We start from the raw sequence: 18248 nt of genomic DNA on the forward strand, positions 1-18248 counted from the left end.
ACATTGTAAAAAAATTCCAAAAAAAATCATTGAGTAAATAAAGACTGCTGTTTGCGACAAGTATTTGGAATTATATGTTTGCCTGCCTCCATTGCCATCGAGGTTGAATAAAAAAATAAAAAAATATAGATTTCGAACTTTCAACCCAAACTTAAAAGTATGAAAAGAACATCGGTAGGTATTTGCTAATTTTTGTTTCAACGAAGAAAATATGAGCACAGTTATGCTGCAATCAAATAGAGAGTTTCAAATTTCTTGTGAAAAAAAAAAAAAAAAATCAAGAGGAACAATGAAGAGAGGATCTCTTATTCCCCAAAAATTGCTGCTATCTTCTGTCGCTTTTGACCTTTCCCACCACCATGACAATAACATTGCACAGATGAAATCACATAATCAAGTGATTTCGCTCCTTCAAGGCAGCTCCGCCTATGATTAAACGGCAGGTAAGCTTTGTACAAGTATACCAGAATCCCGAAACCAACGAACGCGCAAGTACAATCCATGAATGTGTCAGTTTTGATCATTGAGGTGTCAGATGTCTGTAATATAAAAAATACTTGACGACTTCATATGAGGAGATGACTATGCCAACAGAAGGGCCGGCACGCCCAACACGGGGAACAACTCCCATGAACAACCCCTTCATCCTTCCGTCCCTATTAAACACAAAAAAGCACGAGGCCACGGTTGGTTAAAAGAAAAATGAACATTAATTTAGGGAACTGAAATCATGTGATTGATGGCTTATATTGCGGTTAGAAGTCTCATATACCTCCAAATTTCAAGCAACGTTTTTCTTGTTGTCATCATCAATGCTCTTGCAGGATCCTTCTGCAAAAAGACAACTGTTAAAATTCAAACAGTTCATCTTTTTAATTTTGGGTGCGTTTGAATCTTGTGAATAAGTTCGATAGCACATTTGGGATTGCTTCACTGTTTCTTTCAGTACAATGACAAGAAAGGAAAGGAAACAAAATCACGGTGAAGCTTATTTTAGAAAAATAACCTCTATTTGTCGTCGAGTTTTGGCCACATCAAGTGGACATGTAGCAGCAGCTGCGAGGCTTCCTGCAACAAATCCTGCAGAGAAATTTGCCCCAAGGACACTGGCTGCGCTGGGTTCATCACCCACCAGACCAAGAATTCTTCGCCTGATCTGCACAGAAGGGGCAAATGAATAAGTTGAATCAAGTTGTATACACCTGCTGGTGCAAGGCGTAAAAGAAAATCAGAAGGTAGGTTTTGAATGTTCTTGAAATAAGTGACTCACTGGTTCAAGGGTTGACCAACAGATTGCAGAAAAAGGAACATCACGGGTAAGTTGAGCCCCAAGGCCAGTCCACAAGAGGCGATAGTTTTGAACTGTTACAGAAAGAAAAAAATGAAGGCCATCAATAATCTATTTTAACTAAAAGGTGACCTTATAACTATTCTCAGCGAAATCAGCTGCAAATCCAATTACTTATGACAGATGGAACGGTAGAGAATAAATCAAAACTAGAAGTAGGGAGTTCACATACAGTTTTGAAGGGGGGTTTTGTTCTTGACAGGGTCAATGACCCTATTCAGCGTCCCCCAAACTCCTGGAGGCTTCACACCGGCTTGAGTTTCCCTGAATGCCTACATTTAAAGAAGGGAGAATGAGAAATTTCAATTTTGGGAGAAAAGAAAAGACAAACGTTATCATCCACATAGAGTAGTTCTCCTTACATAATCATCAAGATAATTAGTCAATACATGAATGACAGTTTATCAAGGATTTGGAAAACATGATCTGGTATTTAAGCAAAATATATAGTTAGTCATCTTCTTGTCTGATGCTAATTGTATTTTTATGCCGCAGATTCTCAATAACAATTGTTATAATTTGAGGCCTGCATAAAAGATAAACTAGGGCATCAAATCTACATAAAAGATACCTGCATGCGCGTCCTTGCCAGTTCAACAGGGTAACAAGAAACGCAAGCTAAGGATCGTGCTATTGACCCTGCAACTAATGGCACATATGGTGTCAAACTTGGAGCATTCGTAGTTGTGAAATCTTCCATCCAATTGCGGAAAATGTCATAACAAGGCATGTAGATCCCCACCTGATTGACAAATAGAAAAAGTAAGTACTAGCAACATTACTTCCAGAATAAAGTGCATGGGATCTAACGCTGCAAGGAACCATTTAGATAAAAGAGGTAATCATTGGAAAGAGGAGACTTACAGTTGGCATGGCCAATGCTAAGCTTGCAGTAGTACCTCTCCAGAGTCTCCAAAATCCTTCCTGCACCAATTTATTCCTGTGAAACCCCTCTAATATTATTAAAAAGTTTGCCTACAAACTCAAAGACGATGACCTAAATAAACAGATAGTCCCTTAATGGCGATACATTAGGCACATGGACAAGGCAACGAAAAGTGTCTTAACATGAAATTTACCCAGATACTCTCTATCTATGACTGTATACAATACTTCCAATCTGTCCGCAATTAATGAGAGAGAAAGTGAGTAGCTTTTATTATAAGGTTAATTAAAAAAACATATGCCTGGTTTAACCTATGAAACAAATATTTAAGGTCGACACTTTACATCACAATATGACAGGAGCACTCTATTTGACTGCAAAGGTTATTTAAGGATAGATTGAACTACAAACACAAAGGAAGATAAGTCGCCCCTTTTTGGGAGATGAATATACTATATAAACATAAATGTATGCACCCACTAACCTGGCGTATGACTTTGTACAGCACATCCAGTGTTCCTTTATACTGGTTACACTCTGGAGGGCAGACAGTCTTGGATCCAAGTATTGAGCTTGTGCGTGGCATGGAAGATCTCAAATCTGAAAGCATCTACAGACGATCCCAAAGCCAAAATGTAAGGTGCTTCAGTACAAGGAAATATCCGTACATGAAACCAGCTAGATATGATTCAAGCTTAATGAAAGCAATTAAGAATTGAAGATGAACTCAATAAAAGAGTAGTAAACTAAGTAATCGAAAACCAGTTGTGTACATACCGCGTTTGATTCTGTGCAAGCCACATCACATAGCCCCTGATAAGGAACTCCAGCAGCCTGTGCTTGCAACCTTGTCTGAAGGCAATGCAACAAACAATGCATAACACCAATCAATTGCCATAACACAAACCTCAAGGTTAGAGAGCTTTCTAAACATGAACCTTCACAAATGACTAAAATTTTCAGGCAAACACCAATCGGTTCAAAAGGGTAATTTCTAAACCAATAAAGTTCCCTTTTACTAATTCACAACAGCAAAAATATATGATTTTTTTTCATAAGGGTTCTAAGAAGAATACAGAATCTCAATCACAGCATATGGAAAATGGGACAAATTGTCCAAAAGATGAAGAAATGGACAAATTTAAATACAATGAATCCAAAAAAAGGAAGAGAAACAGCAGAACCTTGGCAACGTCAAGAGGGTTAACGAGAATCGCAGAGACGAATGCGGCGCCGGCGGCGGATAAAGCCCGCTCGCCAAAACCCAAATTGGCGTCGGAAACACGCATCGAATGGAACAGTTTCTGCTGCTCTTTGGCTTCTCTGAACATGGTATCCACGTTTCCTTCGAAATCAACTCTGCTGGCGGCCACCGTGGTCATCCACGAGGGCAGGCCGTGCCTTGAACCCACCATTTCCTCCTCCTCCTGGTCTTTGCCGGTCTGTCCTGCAGAAAGTCTGGAGATTGATTTAATATATGGAAGAGAAAGACTGAAATTTTCATGGGGAGGACGCGAGAGAGTGCGTCATTGCGTATGTGTTCGATACTACGACGTATAATTCGTGGCGTGGAGCAGAGGGCGCCAAACAAATTGGGGCTGCTGTGCTGTGCCTGTGGATGTGGATTCCAATGGGAGAAATTTGAGTGGGCTTTTAGGACTTATTGTATTTGGGTTAAAACCGAGGGCATATTCACTCTTTCGTCTTCAAGTATTGAATAATTGATGTCACTCGTGCTCAAATTTTAATGTAATTGATTAACTATTTAATAGTCAAGTATGATATTATCCCTTTTTAATTTTATATTTGACCGTTAAATGATAAATGTTCGTAACGTAATTGTGTTTCTTTAGTTCCATTATTATTGGAAACCCTCTCTCTAAAGTATTTCCATTTTCTCTAAGGATAATGTTTACTCAATTCATGCTATCTACAGTCAACTTAGTTGATTTTGGGCATTGATTCGTACCTTTGACCACTTTTTTATGCACAAATTCATCTCCAACCAAAAAAAATAAAGCATCTCCAATAAGAATAGCTAAGGGTCCAAAAATGAAAAAAAAAATAGCTACAACTGTCTAATAACCCATCTCCAATCAACAGGCCATGTTTTGAACAAAAGTGCATCGGACTGATAGTACCTAAACTATCCTTATTAAGAACCCAGCTAATTAACCAAACATGTCCTTAATTATCAAAAATCAAAACCCTAACAAGTCCATCTTCTCCATTTGTCTCTGTGTGTAAACCTCTTTCTATCTTCCCCATCCACTTTTCCCTAGTCATCCTAACTTCTGGTACGTATATTTACTTTACAAGTCTTTTATGCTTCCTGTTATGAATCTTTCTAAAGAGTTAAGAGTCCTGAAAATGGAATAAAGAAAATTAGGGAGTTTAAGTACTTCTTTCGGACCCCAAACACCATTGACATTGGTGTATTTGCATTTGTACCGGAGAAACTCTCCTATTAGAGCATCTTCAATGAAGATGTCAAAAGATAAATGTTAAATGTTAATTTGATGGCTAACGTGGCAAGTGTTCATCGATTGTAAAGGTAGATAGAGATTAAAAGAACAGGGTCCATATTTTGTTCTTTTAGCTAGCTGCTAGCTCAACCTCCTAAGGGAAAATCTCTAGTGGGCATTTCTGTTTTACCTCGGCTAATAAGCATGCTATCTGAATGCGATATTTTTCAAGTGCTAGGTATTTTCTGATTTGATATGGACCCGCTTCATATTTCTCATATTGCTGAGCTTTATATTATTGCTCAACTTTAAGCAGCATTGATATATATACATATATGCCATCCTGCATAACAATTTTCTATGGACTTGACTGATGTTACCGTTTGAGTTTGTAATACCTTTCAAACTGAATGTTGTTTGACTTTAATCAAGGTTTCTTGTAATTAATGCAGAAACAACGGATGAAGCGGTTTTATAACAAGAAAAGGAGCATGAAGGGTTTCAGTGGACTCACAAACCTGTGGAAGTGAAGAATGTTCAGAGAATAATGGGCAAGAACCCGATTAGATAAAACCAATTTCGATATTAGAACTTATACAATTTTTTCCTAAAGAACAATGGCAAGAACTCGATTAGATAAAACCTACTTTAAGGTTTGTGGTAGTGATAGCCACGAATGGTAGGCAGCTGTATATGTCCTGCTTTTACAAACCTTTCTTTCTTAATAATTTTGCAGAATAGTTTTCTATGTTGGTTTTACTTCCTTTTTTACATTGTTAGGCCAGTGGTGACGCTTAAATTTGCAACTTGTTCAATATCAATCTTTACTTGATTGTCGTAGCCAAGTTAGAATCCGGCTCCCTGTACTTATATTAGATTAGAATATTGCTCGAATGGTGGAAGCGTTTGATTGATGCATTCTCTCCATCAATTGATTTTTTGTTAGGCGAGTTGCAGTTCATTGAAGCTTATAGGTTGCTTTAGTGAAGCGACCAAAGGTAAAAGAAAAGAACGGAAGATTGATAGATGAGAAATTGCGGGAAAATATTATTAAGGGTGATTGTTGCAGCTTGGTGGACCGAATCAGTGAGTTGCCACATGAAATTATTGTTAGTATACTGTCACTCATGTCACTAAAGGAAGCAGCAGCTACTAGTATTCTTTCTAGGCGATGGCGCAACCATCAGACTATTCAGGGCTTGCTTAGACCTAGACTCTTGCTTCACAAGCTCCGTTGATGATTGGATTCGAATTGCAATGAGTAAGAGAGTTGAAATACTTGAGTTGGATTTTTGTGCATTTGCCCCTGGGTTTCCAAAGAATTATTATAAATTTGGCAAGGAACTATTAGGTCTTGAAATTCCAAATCTAGGTGCTTCCTGTGGCAGATTTGAAGCCCTCAAAGTTCTTCATGTCTACAAGGTTTCTGTGACTGGAGAATTTCTCGAGTACTTGCGGTCTAATTGTCCCGTTCTTGAGCGGTTAACAGCGGGCTACGCTTTCAGTGATTTGGTTGATTTAAGAGTTGTCGGTCCCTCAATTGCCCTTAAACATCCGGCGATACATTCTTGTCATTACCTTAAAAGTATCGAGATTCGTGATGTAAACCTGGTTTCCTTTCATTATAATGGAAAATGGACTATCAATCTTGCTCTGGGTAAAACACCTTCGCTTGTTGAGATATCCGCGTCGCATAGCTGCATTGTTTATGATGTGACACCAGAGCTTCCTTTTACCCAACTTTCTTCCTGTCTTTCTCAACTAGAGATTCTCGAGTTGGATACCAATGGAGTTGATGACTACATTCAGACTCATGCGGCGTTTCCCATAATAACAAATCTCAAGCATTTGAAGTTACTAGTTAATGTACAACATTCAGAGAGTCTTGGTCGTTTAACTTGTTTCATGAAGGCATGTCCGTACTTGCAGAGACTCGTTTTGAAGGTTGAAGAGACTTTTCATTGCCCTTGGGGAGAAGTAGAATTCGAGAGAGCTGCCAAATGCCCCCATAATAACGTCAAGGTCCTAGAAATAGTAGGGTACCACCCTCGTCCTTGCGTCGATCAACATGTCAAGTTCCTAATAGAGAATCTTGTTGAACTGGAGAAATTATCGTCGATCCTGTCGTCCGGCATTGGTGTTGGGATATTAGATTAGTGCGTCACGGAGGAAAACCCGATAAGGAAGCGGAAGCAAGAGACCATGCTATGCAAAACCTTAAACAAAAAGTGCCTTCAACCGTTGAATTTGTATGCAATTGAGATTACAAGCTATATATCAAGACATAACTGTGAGCAAACCAAACAAATGCATTTGAGACTTGGTTAAATTTTTTGTTTTATTTGTTATGTGTATTCAGTTTATTACAATTTGTATTCATCCAAACAAGTATAAAATAACTACTCCAGGATCTGTTTCGATCCCGAGTTCGATTCAAGATGTATAAAAAAAGTTGTAATTATCAAGTCATTCCAAACTATCAAATTTTGATTTAAATTATCAAGGCCAGAAATAGTTGAAAGTATCATACAAGACATTTGATGACTACCAACTCTTACAAGTGGATAGGCACGTGCTATATAAAAAAATATTATATTAAAAAGCGAAAGATATTCGATATCAAGACGTTTCACCAATGATTATTTAGTCTAGTGACACTGCTATGAATTTATATCTCACAAGAATTACACTTGTAAATTAATCAAAATATAAATCTCTAAACTTTTCTTGACTGTATGAGAGACATAAAAACAAAACAAAAAAAGATTAACAATCATCCCCTCCCAAAAAAGACATCAAGAGGGATCTTTGAGAAGGTTAATAGAGCGTCAATTTTTCCTGCTTCTTTGGATACCAAAAATGGAATCATTTTGGTTGAGCTGGTGTACAATAGTTGCCTGGTTTTAAAAGCAGCAATTACAAAAGAAATGCTCGCAGAAACCATAACCAGTTTCACTGCAATTCCAACAACTTTTTGCCACTTCCATGAGATGAGCAGTTTTCTTATGCAGTTAGTGAGAAACCTTGTTCTGTGAACTCCACCTGCAGGTTCATCAGACATTATCTTCAACCTCTCTCTAAAATCCCAATTGAAAGGGACATTATTTTCACTGCCAAAACATGCATTCAGTTTTGTCAGCACATCAAGTTTCCCTCTTCCCTTATATTCTGCCACCTTTGCTACTAGATTTTGCCTGCTTTCTTCCTAACTTTTGAATGCTGCTTGCCTATCCATCTGCTGCCAAGAACTCATTCTCTGCGTATATCGATCCCCAGAAGTGTGAAAAAAACTAAATAAAAGATCATACAACAGTGATATGGTGACAGAGAAATCAAAAACGCCTAAAGCTATGATGCAAATGGAACAACATTGCAGACTTGGGCTTAATCTAGTTGGCTATAGCAATGTGTTTCTACCTTCTGGACCCATGTTCTCCGTAGTTTAAGCAAACTTAATTAGTGTTATAAAAGAGAAATATATAAAATTGGACAATCCACAAAGAAAAACAAAATAATGGTGAGGGGGGCAAGTAACTACCTGTAAAAACACGAATGAGTTCTCAACTTCCTTCACTTGATCTCTAATTGCAATCAATCTGTTCCTCTCCTCAAATGGGGCCTCTGCAATGTCACAGTAACGCCCCTTTTGTGAACAGAAACTACACAACCTGCTATTTACCTAGTTTCATTGCTGCTGAGCCTGCCATGAAATCCCATGCTGTCTTATCTCGATTGAAAAAAACTGCAGGTCTCTCTCTCTTAAAACTCCCTCAAACAAATGAATTTCCCATCAATCAAAAACCCACTAATCTTGTAATTTTCAATGGCCTTTTTTTATTTTTAATCATATTCTGAACTGGCCATGTTCAATTTTATCAGGTTTTCTTTTCTTTTGCCTGTGGTTTGGTATGAAGTAGGGCTCCTCTTCTGCATTAACTTAAATTAAAAGTGTTTCTACACAATCATTTTGTTTGTCACTTTTTCTTTTTTCTTTCCTTTAAAGGGAAGATTTGGTGGCTTTAGCTGTTCATGACCCCCCACACCCTCACTCTCATCACGTTCTTCTCCTACTCCATCTTCTTTTTTAAAAATAAAATTCTCATCATGTTAGTGATGCATGTGATACATGTATATTGCATATTATGACATGCACAACTTGTATACTAGTTTTTGTAAAAATACACATAACTGGTTATGAACTTTTAATAAAACATAAATCATGACGCATCATTAAATGGACACTAAACTTGGTTGCGGCTTATAATCTCTAGGCCATGTTTGGGATAAGAGATTTCCAAATCTCAAGGGATTGATATCAAGTTAGTAAGTAATAGATTAAAAATGTTAGATATGAGGGATTAGAAATACATACCCTTTCATAAGCATTACAACGACATGTGAAAGAGATTGTCAAATCCATGAGCCATTTAGGGCCCATTTGGTAGGCTGGATGGAATTGGGCCTTAGGAATAGGATTGAATTGGCAGACACTTGTAAGACATGATTTGTAACACATGTATAAGGATACGTTAAATAACTCACTCTATTGTGGATTCACAACTCATCTTATCTAGTCCATTCCATCTCATATTTTTACACAACAAACAAAGGACTAGACTCCAGTCCATTTTAATCGATCACAATATATCTCATCCAGCTCATCAAACGGGTCCTTACAAATCTCACATGCATACCTTTATAATACTCATAAAAGACATTTCTAATTGCTCTTATCTAACATTTGTGATACATTTCGTACTAATTTAGCATCAATCTCTTGAGACTTGGAAATTCCTCACCCAAACATAACTTATGTCCTCTGATTTTATTTTTCTTTGAAAATTTAAAACCGGTTCTAATTGTGTTTATTTTCATTATTCTTTGAAAACTATACATCATTAGGCTCCATGTGATTTAATTTAGATCATGTTCACAAGGTTAACATAAATCACAACTGCTTATAATCTGTGGGAGTGACAAATTTGGGGCCAGCCCAAGTGCTCAGAAGGATTTTCTTTCAGTTCACAAAAGTGGGAATGTGCGATGGACCCAAAACTTTGAACACGCACCATCTCACAAATATTTTCAATGAGAACACTAGCAGCATGAAACATCAATGAGTTTTCCTCAGACTTGTTCTGCATATATGCACCATAAAAATCGACAAAGTCAAATACACAAAAAGCTCTTCTGCTTCTGAAATTGGCCATTTTAGTTGGTTATACACCATTGACCATGATGTTACTGTACTGCATCACCATTCACCACTCAACAATGTATATATTGAAGAAATTGAGATTCTACCGTAAAATTAATTGCAATATGAGGAGTATCTCAATCTCTTATAAGCTTGCAAGGTTTCTTCCTTCACCACTGTTCGGCTACACAGTGGCCCAACATGCTCTGGTACCCTAAAAAAGTTGGGGTTGCACCATTAAAACAAATTGGCAGCATGAAGAGCAACTCAATCTCTTATAAGTCATTGCAAAATTTTCTCTTTTACCGATGTGTGACTCTTTTACTTTCTTATCTTCACATATATTAATGAAACAATTTAAAATCATGTATTTACAATGAAATTTTGTTTACGATGTGAGTAGAGGAAAATGCGACCAATTCGACCTTGCACTTCCATAAGACATGGCAAAAAGGCTAAGGCACGTTTTTAGTCCCTGTAGTTTTGAAACCGTTCCAATTTGACGACGTTCATCAACTTCCGTTAACCTAGGTTGACGGATGTCCTTGAATGGAAACATATTAGAAATTACAAACACTAAATACAATGAAATCGAGACTACATGGATGGTAGGGGAACTGGGTGTATACTACAGCGTCTAAAAGCGTGTTTTAGCCTTAGAAACCAAGAACATTGCTCGACTCGTCCTATGTTTCCTCACATACAAATGACGGTTTGTCATATAAGCAAAAACATATTATAAAAACGGATTAAACTGTGATTTATTTATAACGAAAAATACCACGAGAAAGAGCTTTATATTTTTAAGCAAAAAAGTTCATCAATGGCTTCATGGACCCAAAGATCCGATGCAAATCTCTATCCTTGTTCTGGTGGTGGGTTGAATGGGACCACTGATCCCACCTGTTCTTCTGATACATTTGATATGATCTCTGCGTTCCTCTGCAAATGATGTACCTTTTCCTCGGGCTCCCTCTCCCATCATCTACAGATTTTGTGGCCCACTTTAAACCTTAAAAATTATACAGTACTCAAGCATGAAACCCTATGGTTTCATGCTAAGTAAAGTTTAAGGTGTGGGCTGCACATCCCGTTTTATTATATTCACCAACTTTGGGTCCAAAAGAGATTAATACACCTTGTGTTTTAAGGTAATTGGAATAAAGATCTTGTTTTTTCCTGTTTTAGTTTCACCTTTGATGAAATTCTGTCCTCCCTTTGTCTTCCTTTGCTATTTCGGTAGGGGAATGTTCCATGTCCATTTTTGTTTGCATACTTTTAGGCCCTAATCTATTTGCTAATGTTACCTTGAAAATGATTTGAAGCTCTTCATGGTTGTGGACTTGTGAATATGAAAGACAGTATATCTCGACGAATAATTTATAATGTCATGTTACCATATTGTTAAACCAAGATTCTAACTAAATTGTTGATAAGTGAATGCTCATATTGATAGTTTGACTAATTATTAGACAACAAAAACGTTAACAATCTAAAAATGCTAAGATGTGATTCATAAAACGATATTTGATTTGTTTAGATTCAAGATTCATATAAAGAAAACCACAAAGCATATGAATCCACGATTTTGTTCCTTAGGATACCTATTTACATTTTTATTTGCAACCGCATCTGCATGTTTTTTAGTATGAATCAAAGTATTGTATGTACTAGAATCTTTAATTGTTTTGATCGTGATCGTTAAATCTTTGACTGCATATTCAACCGATCGTTACTTGAATTCTGAAAAATTAAAACTTGCACAGTATAAGAAGGACCACATTGACTAGCACTACTAGACTTGTAGCAAGATGAAGGAAGATCTACCAATTTATTACTGTACTATTTGAGTTGAATTTCAAAGAGTTTTAATTATTATTATTTTGGGTTGTTTATTAAATCAACCTACTAGGTTCTGGTTCAGTGTTTTGCTTTAAAGGGTACTATGCCCAGGCACTGTTGCCTCTGCAATGTAGGGTGGACCCTACACCTGCGACATAATATATTGTAGGGAGGCAGAGGCTGGCTGCATTTCCGATAAATGCTAGTGAACGAGATTCTCACAAAAGTATGATCCATTTACGAACTCTCTTCATATATAATATTTTATAATATTAATATGAAAATTAATGTTTAATTGTAAAAAATGACAAAATCTAGAGAGACTCCTACGAGAGAGTTTCATTAGTATTTCTCATAAATTAATTAATTATTTTTTTATATTTCTGTTGATTTTCAATGGTATGATGGAATTCTGTCATGTATTTATTGGAAATGATAAGCTTGTTGAGACTTGAGTCCCAAGCAACTCATTTAAAATCATTCAAAAAAAATAAAATAAAATTCCTACTCAACTGCTATCTTTTACTGGGTTTACCGGACCAAGTAGAGGGAAGTGCGGTCTGGTTTGGATCGTATCATCTTTAGATTGCGGTCAAAGTAATTACCTAATAAAAAGAGTAGAGAAAACCAAGTCCAATTAGTTTTATCATGTTTTCTTTTAGTAATTTAGTTCAATTTCAATACAATTTAATTAGATCCTTCTTTATAGTGTTTCAGTTTTCATTCTGTCATGTGAAATGAAGCACAACAATTATATTCTTCAAAGTTAAAAAGAGAATCGAAGTTAGAAAATTTTGTGTGCGGCAGTCTCATTGCTGATTGTCGTTATAACATGTGTATAGGAAATATGATTTGATGGACGTAGATTGCAACGTTAGAACATGAATAGAATGGTAACACGACACGGGATGAGGAAAATTTATCAGTCATGTTGGAAAGGAAAAGTTTTAGAGGTTACTGCAACATTGTCATGTGGTATTACTGGTCTATAGGTTATATTATGAGTGGAGGATGAAATTTATAGTTTAGAATATTACAAAAGACTATAAGATTAGTTGATGGTCTGATTGTCAAATGCCAAGTAATACTGAGTAACAGTCATCAAGCCTCCAACCCCCTAGTTAAACAAAAGGGTATTTTTCACTAACACTAGCATATGGGCACACACAAAGTGTGTGAGAATTTTTTTTTTTTTTTTTTTTTTTTTTTTTTTTTTTTGAAATAGAAGGAGAGAGTGACAGAGTGATAAAGAATGTGAGAGTGGTAAGTTTTTTTTTTTTTAAATTTGAGATATGTTAGGATTACATGTAGGTGAGGATTTGAAAAAAATAACAGCAAAATTTAGTTGTGTGAAATTACATTTCTGCCTCATATTTCTTATTCATGTTGTGTTTTAATTAGAGGGTTAAACTAGTAATTTCATAAGGTTTTGGTTGACAATGAGTGTTTTATTAATTAGTAGAGATAAGGCTTTTTAGCCAAAACGATTTTTGAGATTGGTATAACTCATCATTTTAGTCCATGAGATTTAAAATCGATAAAAGTAGTCTATTAGATTGTTTACCATCCATTATTTTGATGTTTCGTGAAAAGTCTTCGTTAGATTGAGGATATTTTTATTAGATCAACTCCTCCACTTGAACAAGTGGTTTCTTCAATTTAACAGATATTTTCACAGATAATCAAAATGACTAACGGTGCACTATATCATGAACCACTTATATTAATTGTAAATCTAAGATAATAACGTAAAGAATGTACAGATCTCAAAAATCGTTTTGGATAAAAAGTTTTTAACATAAAAGTTGAGAATTGAGATCTAATGATCATTTTTCTCTGGCAAAAACAGTACAGAGAGCGCTGAGTAGGGGACCCAAATTAAATACATGTTTGCAAGAAGATCTAATCTAGTCACCAGAATTTGAGAGATACGTAGTCTAGTCATTAGTCACAGATGAAGATGGGATTTGCAACTTGCAAGTTGCAAACTGTGGGTCTGAGATTTGACGTGAACTTTGAAACCTCGTGTTCCACGACACACTGCCTGCATTATCAACACAACAGTGGAAAGGTCTTCTCTTAATTTAATGTTTAAATTTACCAGGGAATGCAAATCCGTAGTTTTTGTGCAGCTAGCTTCCTTCAGTTGGCCGGAGATTCAAGAACCGTGCCGGGGATTTCACCAGAAGAAGCAGGCTGACATTGTCTGGGAATTTCTGAAAAAGCAAAGGCCCCTGTATATTTATTTTCACCCTTTCCAAGATTTCTAGTACTAAATCAGTATTAAATAATGGTTAATTTCTAGGTTTTGGTTTTGGAGCAAGAACATTGGTCACACTTCACCATTGATTTTTACAGTCTCTTCGCTCCTTGGTGTTGTCTTCCAGAGACAGACTGAGACAGAGAACCCCATTTGGGTCAATGACTTGAATAACTCTCATATCACTTTTACTCCAAATTGTTGTTGTTTTTAGAACAAATCACACAAGATGTAGATACCCTTGTGTTGAATTTGAGTTATTTTAGGGGTTAAAGTTAAGTATGAGACGAGTTGTAAATTCAAACATTTATGTGATGAGAACTTTGACGTCTTAATTGATAAGTATGAAACGTTTTAATTCAAAATTGTAACAACTTTCGAAATATGAAACAAGTTGTAAACTGTAGATATTTTAAATTTGAAATACCTAAACGCATAACCGTAAGTATGAAACTACTCCTGCGTTTTAATTGTAAAACGTGATACGCCTTAATTGTTAAATGCAATAAGTTTGAAGATAGTTACAGACATTTTTAAATAACGGATTGCAAATTTAAATCAATAAAGAAATTAAGTTAAGCAACTTAATCTTTTGAGTGCTCCCCAACTTGATGAAAAATCAAGATACATACGTCCCAAAATTTACAGTCATAATAATAATAATAATTTAGATTAATTTTATATAAACTAATCACTAAATCACAACCTCCAAACAACTCTTTGGGACTCAAAATCTTTATTCAAAATCAAAAGACCACACTTTTGAAAGTCATCGTTTCAACTCATAAGCATCTTGAAAGTAATCCTCCACGTCATCCCAATTACACGACCGGAAATCAAGCGATAAGTCGGAGAAATCCTCATCTTTCAGAAGCGTTTCGGGTACGACACTCATCTCCTCGAAAAATATCGGCGGTTCAAAACAATCATTCAACCAAAACTCCGTATCAAAAAACCCGAAATTTTGTCTCTCCGAAACTTTCCAGTCGATTTCGGGTTCTCGGCCACTGAGAACAGAGGTCGGCGACCGGACGCTGTGGCCGCACTGCGAGATGAGCGGAGACTGAGAAATTGGGTTGCAGTCCTCTTCCGAGATGTCCGGAATGGCAATTTCGGGAGGCTTGAGGAAATTGGTCAAAGCCAGAGGTCCCTTAAACGCAATAGCAGCCTTATCGTAAGCCATACCGGCCTCCTCCGCCGTCTCGAAAGTTCCGAGCCAGACCCGGATCCCACGTTTTGGGTCTCGGATCTCCGCCGCCCATTTCCCCCACGGCCTCTGCCGTACGCCTCGGTATTTCTTCCCGTTGGGCGAAATTTCGTTACTCTCCTCCGCCGCTCTGCACCTAGAAGGCTTAGTTGGTTTTGAGACGAGCGCCGGAGAAGGAGACGGGTCTTCGATTCTGACCTCGTTGATCACGCGCTTCACGAGGACCCGGTATTTCCGGCCCGGCTCGGCTTCGGCTTCGTCGCTGGAGGAGTCGGTGGCGTTGTCGTCGGTGACGGAAATCCTTACGATTTGGGGGGCTCCGGCAGTAGACTCCCGGAAGCGGGTGGTGAGCTTTTTGACAAGCTTGTTTTTGACCGTGCGACGCTGCGTGTACTGCTTGGCTCGATCCATGGCTGTAGCTTACAGGCTAAACGACAAAATACTGAGATGATGAAATGGTGGGAAGAAGAAGAAGGGAAATTTGGAGTGCAATTGTTAATGGCGGAGGAAAATGAAACGCATTAAGAGAAAGTAAAAGCCTGGAATAAATAAGAGAGTCTTTAGAGAGAGAATTTAGAGAGAGAGAGTGAGGAGGAAGAGCGGAGAGAGAGCAGAGGAGGAGGAGGAGTCAAAATTACCCAGGATCGCGTACTTATAGGAGGATCTTAGCAGTCTCCAACATTTTCGTGTTTTTCCATTAATTATGGTATATTTGTTTGATAAGTATTAAGAATGTTTTTGTCTTACCAGTTCAAATTTAAGATTTGTTTTTGGGGTTATTAAAGTCATGTTGAATTTCCTCCCTAATACGAAGGTTTTCATTCAGAGACCGGAATCCTCTCCGGATCCTCTTTGTAGGATCCGAATGATCAATCAATCGTGTCTGTTCATTATACATCGGCCAATCAGTTTTCGTTAAGTACTATTTATATTCAATTTTAAACAAAAATTTTAAAATAATTTTTAACCGCACGATATACGATGAACGAACACGATTGATTGATCATCCGGATCCCTACAAAGAGGAGAGGATCTTATTCCTTCATTCAGAACTCTTTGTCAAATGCCCAATTTAGGGTTCATTATTTTGGAGTATTTTTTGTTTATAATATTTGTGTAATTTCTTGGATACCGCTGCACATGTTGCAGTGTTACGAATTGAGTGTATAATTAATAACATTACATATCTGTGTGACTGTCATACCAAATAATTTGTGTAATATAACGGATACATAGAATTTGACCAATAAAATCACATTAAACGTGTGAAAATAACAAATATTTTTCTTTGGGAGAACTTGAGATTATTTGAATTGATATCTCTTGGTAAGTATTTTGTGCAACCCATAGTTATTTTTGCTTGGGGACCAAGTTTCTAGTATTCTACTTTCCTTCTATTGTATTAATCAAATCAAACGCCTCAATATTTATTTTTATGAATTTTTATATTTATTTTACAATTAATAAATATTTACAAAGCACTTATATAACGATTTATTTGCCACCCACAATAAGTTACAATAAAACGTATTTCGTGTCAGCTAAACATAATACTTCTCAAATAAAGTGAAAATTAAGTGTCGCACAAAATATTAATTTATCTAGCGGCATATTATTAACTGAAAAAAAAAAAGTCAAATAAATATAATGGGCCTTGTTGGTGCTTGCGCTCCAAGTTACCAGTTCCCAAAAAACAACATATTTGTCTAGTAGCTATCCGATGTCGTCAACCATTACCTTATATATCATTTTTATTTTCTGCCACTCAAATTTTGGATTTTTCTTTTTGGGCTGTTGACTAACCAAAGACCACTATATTTAATGCTGAAATTTATGTATAAGGAAACATACGGGAACATTACATAATTCTAGTAAAAATAGGGAACTGTTTTTAGCAGAGGTCTTCAAGGGAAGGATCCCATTTTAAAAAAATAAGAATATTTTATTTGCACAAATGATATTATCTATATTGATGAGGGAGGGTTTAGCCTCACAATGGGCCTGCAATAATGTGGTTCAAATTTGCCTTGAGAATCGAACCTAAAACCTCTTACTTGTAAGTGAAGAGGAATACCACTAGACCGTAGTCCTAAGTGGCATAAATAAGAATTAGTTGTGAAGTCCACACATCACATCGAGTTATCTATTTTTCAAGTTGCACCTTATAGATCATCCTTACAAAATATTAGCCAAATCGAAAATATTTGTAACATTTAATTGAGTTCAAAGAAATTGACGACTACTTTGTTCTATAAAAAAACAATGAAATTTTCATTGTAATAATTAAATAGGAAAATGGTTCCGGATTGAATTAAATTTTTTTCAAGAATGGTCTACCAATTGAGACTTAGAAAATAGACAATTCGAATCGTTGAAGATCGATTTGGAGTGAGTCTTACAACTAATTACCATTTTCTAAAAAAAAATAGGGATCCCTTCCGAGTATAGTTATTAGCACTCTAAAAATCTCATCATACACTCCTCATAAGTATATTTTTAGGAAAACTAATGAAAAATGCTTGAAAACGTTGAGTTTTAACGATAAAGACAAAATAAAGGGTAAAGTGAATAGTATCAGGATTGACTTTTTAGTGTAAAAATGTGGTTTTTCGTTAAAGTGAACAGTATCGTGGGTTTTTCGTTAAAACTTCCTATTTTTTTCTTTTTAATTATAAAAAAATTTAAAATACAAAATGAGAAATTTTAAACTGCTAAGACCATCTCCAAAAGAGATGTCAAAATGTCCAAATCAGTAATAACAGTAAAAAAAGACAACTGCAATGTTTTCCAACCAAAAAGCCAAATTTGATGTGTCATGATATGGAATAGCAGCTCTCCCCTTGTTGTCAAATTTGACAACAGTTTCAAATATTTTTTTAATTAAATTTTAAATGTTATTTTATTAATTGTTTTTATCAGATTTGCATCTCTCCTCTCTCATTAGAACCTGAGAAGCGCCGGCGGTGTTATGACGGTGCTGATTCCGAGGAACACGACTATTCCGAGGAAGAAAGAGCAGATTTTCTCGATTTATTCGGATAAT

General features: G+C 36.3%; 2 protein-coding genes and 1 pseudogene across 4 annotated transcripts; 1 reads left to right on the top strand and 2 right to left on the bottom strand.

Annotated features, from left to right (window-relative positions):
• Positions 1-93: 93 nt before the first annotated feature.
• Positions 94-3821, bottom strand: LOC137721237 (mitochondrial carrier protein MTM1-like). Of its 3 annotated transcripts, none has more exons than XM_068460337.1 (10): positions 3419-3821; positions 3012-3086; positions 2719-2844; positions 2213-2272; positions 1920-2090; positions 1521-1620; positions 1271-1362; positions 1007-1156; positions 773-831; positions 95-656 (listed from the first exon to the last, which is right to left on the bottom strand). In XM_068460337.1, exons 1-10 carry the CDS (start codon positions 3647-3649, stop codon positions 521-523), a joined length of 1200 nt encoding a protein of 399 aa, XP_068316438.1. In that variant the 5' UTR covers positions 3650-3821; the 3' UTR covers positions 95-520. The 3 variants fall into 3 exon arrangements, with proteins under 3 accessions (XP_068316440.1, XP_068316438.1, XP_068316439.1); XM_068460338.1 differs by having other exon boundaries at positions 525-656; positions 773-845; XM_068460339.1 differs by lacking the exon at positions 3419-3821 and having other exon boundaries at positions 94-656; positions 2213-2288.
• Positions 3822-5316: 1495 nt separating this feature from the next.
• Positions 5317-6856, top strand: LOC137719789 (F-box protein At4g22280-like; annotated as a pseudogene).
• A 7679-nt stretch (positions 6857-14535) lies between these two features.
• Positions 14536-16081, bottom strand: LOC137719419 (ethylene-responsive transcription factor CRF4-like). The gene has a single exon (XM_068458460.1). It carries the CDS (start codon positions 15614-15616, stop codon positions 14768-14770), a length of 849 nt encoding a protein of 282 aa, XP_068314561.1. The 5' UTR covers positions 15617-16081; the 3' UTR covers positions 14536-14767.
• Between the last annotated feature and the right edge of the window lie 2167 nt (positions 16082-18248).

This window comes from Pyrus communis, chromosome 16 (genome assembly GCF_963583255.1).
Source record: "Pyrus communis chromosome 16, drPyrComm1.1, whole genome shotgun sequence".
In the NCBI taxonomy this organism is placed as follows: domain Eukaryota; kingdom Viridiplantae; phylum Streptophyta; class Magnoliopsida; order Rosales; family Rosaceae; genus Pyrus; species Pyrus communis.

Excerpts from the sequence above, each read along its gene's own strand:
- LOC137719419 (XM_068458460.1), bottom strand. The coding sequence starts at position 15,616 with ATGGATCGAGCCAAGCAGTACACGCAGCGTCGCACGGTCAAAAACAAG.
- LOC137721237 (XM_068460337.1), bottom strand. The coding sequence starts at position 3,649 with ATGGTGGGTTCAAGGCACGGCCTGCCCTCGTGGATGACCACGGTGGCC. Across the intron at positions 3,087-3,418 it reads ACCCTCTTGACGTTGCCAAG|ACAAGGTTGCAAGCACAGGC; the intron begins GTTCTGCTGTTT and ends CATTGCCTTCAG. Across the intron at positions 1,363-1,520 it reads CAAAACCCCCCTTCAAAACT|TTCAAAACTATCGCCTCTTG; the intron begins GTATGTGAACTC and ends TTTCTGTAACAG.